Source organism: Condylostylus longicornis, unplaced genomic scaffold (assembly GCF_029603195.1).
Source record: "Condylostylus longicornis isolate FDR11 unplaced genomic scaffold, ASM2960319v2 ptg000085l, whole genome shotgun sequence".
NCBI lineage: Eukaryota > Metazoa > Arthropoda > Insecta > Diptera > Dolichopodidae > Condylostylus > Condylostylus longicornis.
The window spans coordinates 1,051,661-1,059,074 of NW_026578053.1; the positions used below are offsets into that span (position 1 = coordinate 1,051,661).

Genomic DNA, 7,414 nt, shown 5'->3' on the forward strand with positions numbered 1-7,414 from the left:
AGTATCATCGAGGTTTTTCCAGCTTTTTTCTGTTTTTTGTAATTTTTTCTTTTTTTTATGACTTATATGCGTTTAAAAATTTTTATATTTTGAAAAAGAGTCATAATAATAAAAAAAATATTTTTTAAAGCAGAAAAATTTTTTTTTTTATCTCTATCGTTTCAGTTAAAAGATTAAAAGGTTTGGATGTGTTAAAAACAGAAAAGGATAAAGAATTTTTTTTTTGGATTTTATTCAACCGTTGTTATAGCCAATGGTTAGTTTATTTTTCCACGATTTTTTTTGATAATTTGCTTATGAAAAACTATGGTACAAATGTGCAATTTATTTGCACACAGACCTATGTGATAAAGTCCTTTTATGCAATTGGAAACACTAATTAATTTATCGCGAATTTGTTCGTCTATGAAAACAAATTATACCATTCTCAGATAGGAGGGCGTTTTGATCATCTTTTGAAAATTTATCAATTTTTTTTTATTTGCTCGTAAAACATCGTAAATTTTTATTATTAAAAGCTTAAACTGAAGCTAAAGTTAATACTAAATGGGTGGTTTTTTTGTTACTGGTTGGATTTCTGTTCAATTTTTGAGTTTGAGTTTTGTTTAACTCATGCTCTAAGTCTTTGCATTTGTCTTGAACTCATCACCCTATTGAAATCATTCTATGTAGTTTTATGTAGAAATACAGAAATAAAAAAATGCACTTGCTACGCTATAATATTAAATAATTTTTAGAAAGTAATTGCTTGCATACTCGAGACGGATTTTATTAAGAAAATTTTAAAATCCGAAAATTTGTCGAATCGATTTCTGCTTTCCTTATGATGAAATTTTTATGTTTTCAATAATTTGAAGAACCGGTCATATATAAATATAGAATGTAAGCAGAATGACTAGTATGGTACGCAGTAAAGGGTTAAAATAATGAAAGTATTTTCTTTTTTATGTTATATATTTCCTTTTTCAAATAAATCTGCTGTACACCTAAGGACATTATTTAATTTTCCTCTTATGTAAGTTTTATCCTTTGTGAATATATTTTTTATATAATATGTACATATATGCATGTACATTATGTAATTATTATGGTTATTATTTTCTGATTATATAAGTAAATGTCTATTAGATTTAATTCCATTTGTTTTATTTTCTGTTTTTTTTTTTTGTCTTAAGTTTCCTCCTATCTTTATGTGTGTGTGTATACCAAAAGAATGAACAATGAATAAGCCTTAGGCTTATTTAACAGAAAGTAAAAACAAAAGATACATACAAATGTACAAATATGTATTATGTTTCTTTTCTCTGAACCTTTTTGTTATAATTTAATTGAAAAAAATATAATACATTCTTTTATGTATACATATAGGTACCATTGATTGTAGATTTTCAAATGCTCATATACTTTTTTTTTTGTATTTACATAAGTATATAGGCAACAAGTTATATTTCAAGCTAAAGTGTTCATTTACAGCAAAATTAGTAGCCTATATTCAAATAAAAATAATAAGAATATAAGATGAAATTGAACAATTTGCAAGATGATCTTGTGAAAAAAGCTAGAATGGAACAGCTTTTGTGTTGTATTTTGAAATATTTACTCTTAGTTCAAATGTTTTTATCCTTAATGTATTACATTTAAGGTTATTTATGTCAAATTATGAGCTGAACTGGGTTGAATTCATGTTTGCAGTTCTGACTGTAAGAAATGTTATTATTTAAAACTACACTGCAATATAGGATTACTAAATTCTTCAATAGAACTACTAATGCTGCAATAGAACAGCATTGCCAACAAAAACTCTGGTGTAATCTTAATAATATCTCTCTACTCTCTCAATAATATTAGTAATTGAGGTTATGAATATAAAAGCATAAAAAAAATTTATGCAGTTGATATCATCTGCCATTACAGATCTTTGTCAGAACTGCAAACGTGGATTCAACCTTAGGTAGGTGAATTGTTCATAAGAAATAGTTCCTCGTACTATCAAATTCGTATTCATGGTATGACTTTTTTCTAAATTATGGTAAAACCCCCGAACATTTTAAATAATACGCAAATTTTTTCTCAAATTAGAATAGATTCTTAAATTTAATATTGAGAAAAACCAATAAGCAATCATCTGACAAACAGAAAAAAATTTTCTGAATTAATTTCTAATATTTTCTTTCTTGAAAATCTACTTGAAAATAAAATAGATTGAAATAAAATAAAGAAACAGAAACATATTGTAAAAACAAAGTTGTTCAATCAAAATTAGAAAGGATAATTGGCATATTGAGGGAAAAATTACAAAAATTACCAATATCAAGGCCGATTCCATTACATAAGGTTTACGAATACAGTAATAATAATAAATGAGGAAAAAAAAAGACTGACGTATTCAAATTTGAAATCCAAGCAACAAAAAAACAAAACAAGTGTAGTATGCTACAAAAAAGCATTTTTTATTGATAAAATAAGGGAAAAAAAAACTTAAATTTTTTATTATTCTAATTAATTTAATTATTTTATTGTTGGGATTGTAAAGAGAATTCCAAATTTCCACAAATTGAATATACAAAAAAAATTGTAAAAGAAAGACTTTATAACAGAAAATGAAAGTGTTTTAATAATTGATTTTAAGGGATCTATTGATATGTTTATATAATTGTGGCCTTTAAAAAAATCCTTTTTAATCAGAATAGGTAAATTCAATAATTTTTATTTTTTTTTATTTTATTAATTGAATTGGTTTCAATTATGCAAAATTTGTTGTTAATTAGAGCTTTTTTTCAAGTGATTTTGAAATGAAACTTTGGCTTGGGGTACTTTTATTTGAAAATTAGGAAAAATAACAAAATAGAATACTTATACTATACGGGGGAAAGCCTTGCACTAACAGAAAATAATTAATACTTAAATAACAACTCCGAGTTTTTAAATTCAAATTGGTTGTGATCGAGGTGATCGAGTTCTATTTAAATTGGTTGTGATCGAGGTATTTCTGAGATCGAAATCGAATGGTTCTGGTTGCTGCCCATACAACTTCAAAAGCAACTTAGTCATAATTTAGAAATTATTAAAGCTACAATACCGAAATTTTTGCAAAATCAACAATGATGAAATGGTCATTATTTTTGAAAAAAGCAGTTAACAACTTCGAAAGTTATTTGGTTGGATCTCAGAAATTTTAGAACCTACAGTATTAAAATTTCACATAAGCAAATATTTTATTAGGGCTCTTATATTTAATAAAATTAGCTGAAATATTTTTACTTGTGGTGGTAGCTGCCGTACAGCTTTGATATTCATTTGCTGTAATATTATGAAAACTATTTAAATCACAGTACTGAAATTTTGTATATAAACGTATATGGTAATGTAGCCATTATTTTTAATAAAATTTCTTTGAGATAGTATAAGTTAATGTGGTAACTGTTATACATGTATAAAACCATATGGAAATTAGGAGCTCGTGTAAAACAGTGTGGCAATTAACATGTAACACTGAAAATCATTCATTCTTAAGGATATCACAAAATTAATACGATCAACTCTACCTATTCTCGTTATTTACAAAATTTGTCAAGAAATTCAAATTTCTATTTTGATTTTAAATAAAGTCTTACAATTTTATACGATTACATACTATGTATAAGTTACAAACAATTAAACTTTTTTAAATTATATTCAAAATTATTTAAATTACCCTTTCCATCCTGAACTACTTAAAATTTTATTTTAATATTATTACTTTAATAAACATTCTAAGGATCTTCTATGTATTCCTTCTATATTATGTATACATTTTATATAAATCTGTGTATGTACTCTTACATATTTACATATAATTATTTTCAAATCTTAATTTGACGTCATTAAAATTAAAGGAATTCTTAAGTGTAATAAAAAAAAAAGAAAGTACTTTTTTGTATATCGCGAAAAACGAAATTATTTTGTAATTTGAATGTCTTAATACATATGGATGGGAAATGTTTGTATGTATGAATTTGTTATTGTTGTTTTACACCAAAAAAAAAATCCTTTTATCATTTTATCAAGAATTTTTATATTTTCTTTCATTTCTTAATTTTCATTTTTTGTTTTTCTTGATTCAACTCAAGGGTTTTAACATTTATAAATTTTTTTCTTCTTATTTTTTATTCCTTAGACCTATTTTGTCTTATCGCATTTTAAAGAAATTTTTCTTCATCACAAAAAAAAAAAAAATAAATTGTTATACAAAAAGTGAAAATAATATTTTTTTTTTTTAATTTTTCTTGTTAGAAATCTCAAGTACCATTCATACTTGAAAGGTGCTAGCTTAAAGGGGGGGAAAACTAGAAAAAGTAGAAAAAGTGAGAAAGGAGAAGAAGAAGAGAAAATAAAAACATTTCATTATGTTAATGTAAAACTCAACTTTCTGCTTTTTTTTTGTTATACAAAAATGTTATCCTTGGAGCATGGGATTTTAGAGGATTGTTTTACAACATATACGATTGAATACGTAGTGAATTTAATATATAGGGGAAGTGAAGAGATTAATTCTTAATTTTATAATGTATTCTAGGGCACATTCAAAGGCAACAGAGGGCATTTTGTTTGTTTCTTTTTTTCTCAAAGTTTTTTTTAGATATATTAAATGGATTGTACTTTGTACTTATATTTTTAATATATTATATATATTGTTATACTTGAAGTATGTAGAATTTATAATAAAAATGAAAGTTTCTATTGTTTGTAGTACGACGTATAGGGTCTCAGAATTATAATCGCAAATATAAATGCACGTATGTATGAAGATTTTACCAAAATTTGAGCACCAGAATGTAATCAAATAAAGTGTACACATCAAATCTGTTATACACGTACATATTCTAATTTTAATACACAATGGTATACTTTAGTATCCACATTTTATGCTAAACTATACATTAAATTTAATCTTCCGTAATATTTCAGGATTAAAAATAGAGTGATTCTATTTTGTCCTTTTTGAAAAATTTCTATTTTAAAGATTTGCCATTTTCTTTTGTATTGTTATGTCGAATGGTTTTACTGAACCCCCAAAATTCTTATTTGATTGTAATATTCAATTTCTACAAAAAAAAATAAAAAATTTTTTTTTTAAAATCTAAGATGCCTTTAAAAAATTACTTTGAATGAAAATTCAAAAAATTTTCAAATTGTCGAATTGAAATCGAAACGAAAGGAACAAAAAAAAAAAAGAATCTTATAAAAATTTCAATTGAAAAAATTTAAATTAAATCTAACTCGTAAAGGAATCATTAAACTCAATTTTGAAGCAAGAAGAACTACATCAATAAAAATTTCAAATTTGCAATAGAAAGAAAAAAAAAAAATAAAAATTTAGAAACAAAAATGCGTGAATGTATTTCAATTCATACTGGTCAAGCTGGAGTTCAAATTGGTAATGCATGCTGGGAATTATATTGTTTAGAACATGGTATACAACCAGATGGACAAATGCCATCAGATAAAACTGTCGGTGGCGGTGATGATTCATTTAATACATTTTTTAGTGAAACCGGTGCTGGTAAACATGTTCCGAGAGCTGTATTCGTTGATTTAGAACCAACTGTTGTCGATGAAGTACGTACTGGAACATATCGTCAATTATTTCATCCAGAACAATTGATAACTGGTAAAGAAGATGCAGCTAACAATTATGCACGCGGTCATTATACAATTGGTAAAGAAATTGTTGATCTTGTATTAGATCGTATCCGAAAATTAGCTGATCAATGCACCGGTTTACAAGGTTTTTTAATATTTCATTCATTTGGTGGTGGTACTGGTTCTGGTTTTGCATCATTATTAATGGAACGTCTTTCAGTGGATTATGGTAAAAAGTCAAAATTAGAATTTGCAGTATATCCAGCTCCACAAATATCAACAGCTGTTGTTGAACCATATAATTCAGTATTAGCAACACATACAACATTAGAACATTCTGATGCAGCATTTATGGTTGATAATGAAGCAATTTATGATATTTGCCGTCGAAATTTAGATATAGAAAGGCCAACGTATACTAATTTGAATAGATTAATTGGACAAATTGTTTCTTCTATAACAGCATCATTACGTTTTGATGGTGCATTAAATGTTGATTTAACTGAATTTCAAACAAATTTAGTTCCATATCCAAGAATTCATTTTCCATTAGTAACATATGCACCGGTAATATCAGCTGAAAAAGCTTATCATGAACAATTAACTGTTTCTGAAATAACAAATGCATGTTTTGAACCAGCAAATCAAATGGTTAAATGTGATCCAAGACATGGTAAATATATGGCATGTTGTATGTTATATCGAGGTGATGTTGTACCAAAAGATGTTAATGCTGCTATCAGTACAATTAAAACAAAAAGATCAATTCAATTTGTTGATTGGTGTCCGACTGGTTTTAAAGTTGGTATTAATTATCAACCACCAACAGTTGTTCCTGGCGGAGATTTAGCTAAAGTTCAAAGGGCTGTTTGTATGTTAGCAAATACTACTGCTATAGCAGAAGCATGGGCTCGCCTCGATCATAAATTTGATTTAATGTATACGAAACGTGCTTTCGTTCATTGGTATGTTGGTGAAGGTATGGAAGAAGGTGAATTTTCTGAAGCACGTGAAGATTTGGCTGCATTAGAAAAAGATTATGAAGAAGTTGGAATGGATTCTGGTGATGGTGAAGGTGAAGGAGCCGAAGAATATTAAGTTTCGACAAAATTATTCAGCACAGAAGAATTTTTATGAAATGAATTTATATATTTGTGTAAATCAATTTAATTCATGATACGATTTTAATAAATCAATGAAATATTTTAATTTCTTAATTTTTTAGCAAATTTTAAATGTAGCTCTAACAAGATCTTGTTCGGGACCATTAAATAATTAAGTTCTCTATTAACATAATTTTCCGTTGAGTTTATTTTAGAGAATTTTATCATAGCAGTTAGGGCAAAATTACAGATATATTTTAAGATTTTGACAATGAAATTTTCTGAATATCACGTTAAGTTTATTGTATTTTTACTTGAATAAAGTGCTCTTTGGAATTCAGGCTATTATCAAACATTTCAAATGAAATCGCATAACTATTTTAAGTATTCTTGAAGCTGTTCATAACAATTACAATTTTTACACTTATAAAAGTAATTTTATCATAGTGGGACCTGAAAAAATTAAAATTTTTACTTTTGTACACTTATAACATTTATACACATATACGTGTGTGTATTTTCAGTGTTTCTCAATGAGTTCTACAATTATAATATTTCTTGACATATTCAAGGTTATTTTATATTAGTCTGCTTAGACTACATTAAGAATTTTGTATATAAGCAATTTTCATAGAATTTTTTCCCTAAATTGTGTTATATTAAACTTTATTATTAAAAATTTTTTTTTC

General features: G+C 26.1%; 1 protein-coding gene across 1 annotated transcript; it reads left to right on the forward strand.

The window, feature by feature from the left end:
• The first annotated feature begins 5,367 nt into the window (after positions 1-5,367).
• Positions 5,368-6,720, forward strand: LOC129613668 (tubulin alpha-1 chain-like). Its single transcript, XM_055527823.1, has one exon. The coding sequence runs from the start codon at positions 5,368-5,370 to the stop codon at positions 6,718-6,720; it is 1,353 nt and encodes a 450-aa protein (XP_055383798.1).
• The last annotated feature ends 694 nt before the right edge of the window (positions 6,721-7,414 follow it).

Excerpts from the sequence above, each read along its gene's own strand:
- LOC129613668 (XM_055527823.1), top strand. The coding sequence starts at position 5,368 with ATGCGTGAATGTATTTCAATTCATACTGGTCAAGCTGGAGTTCAAATT.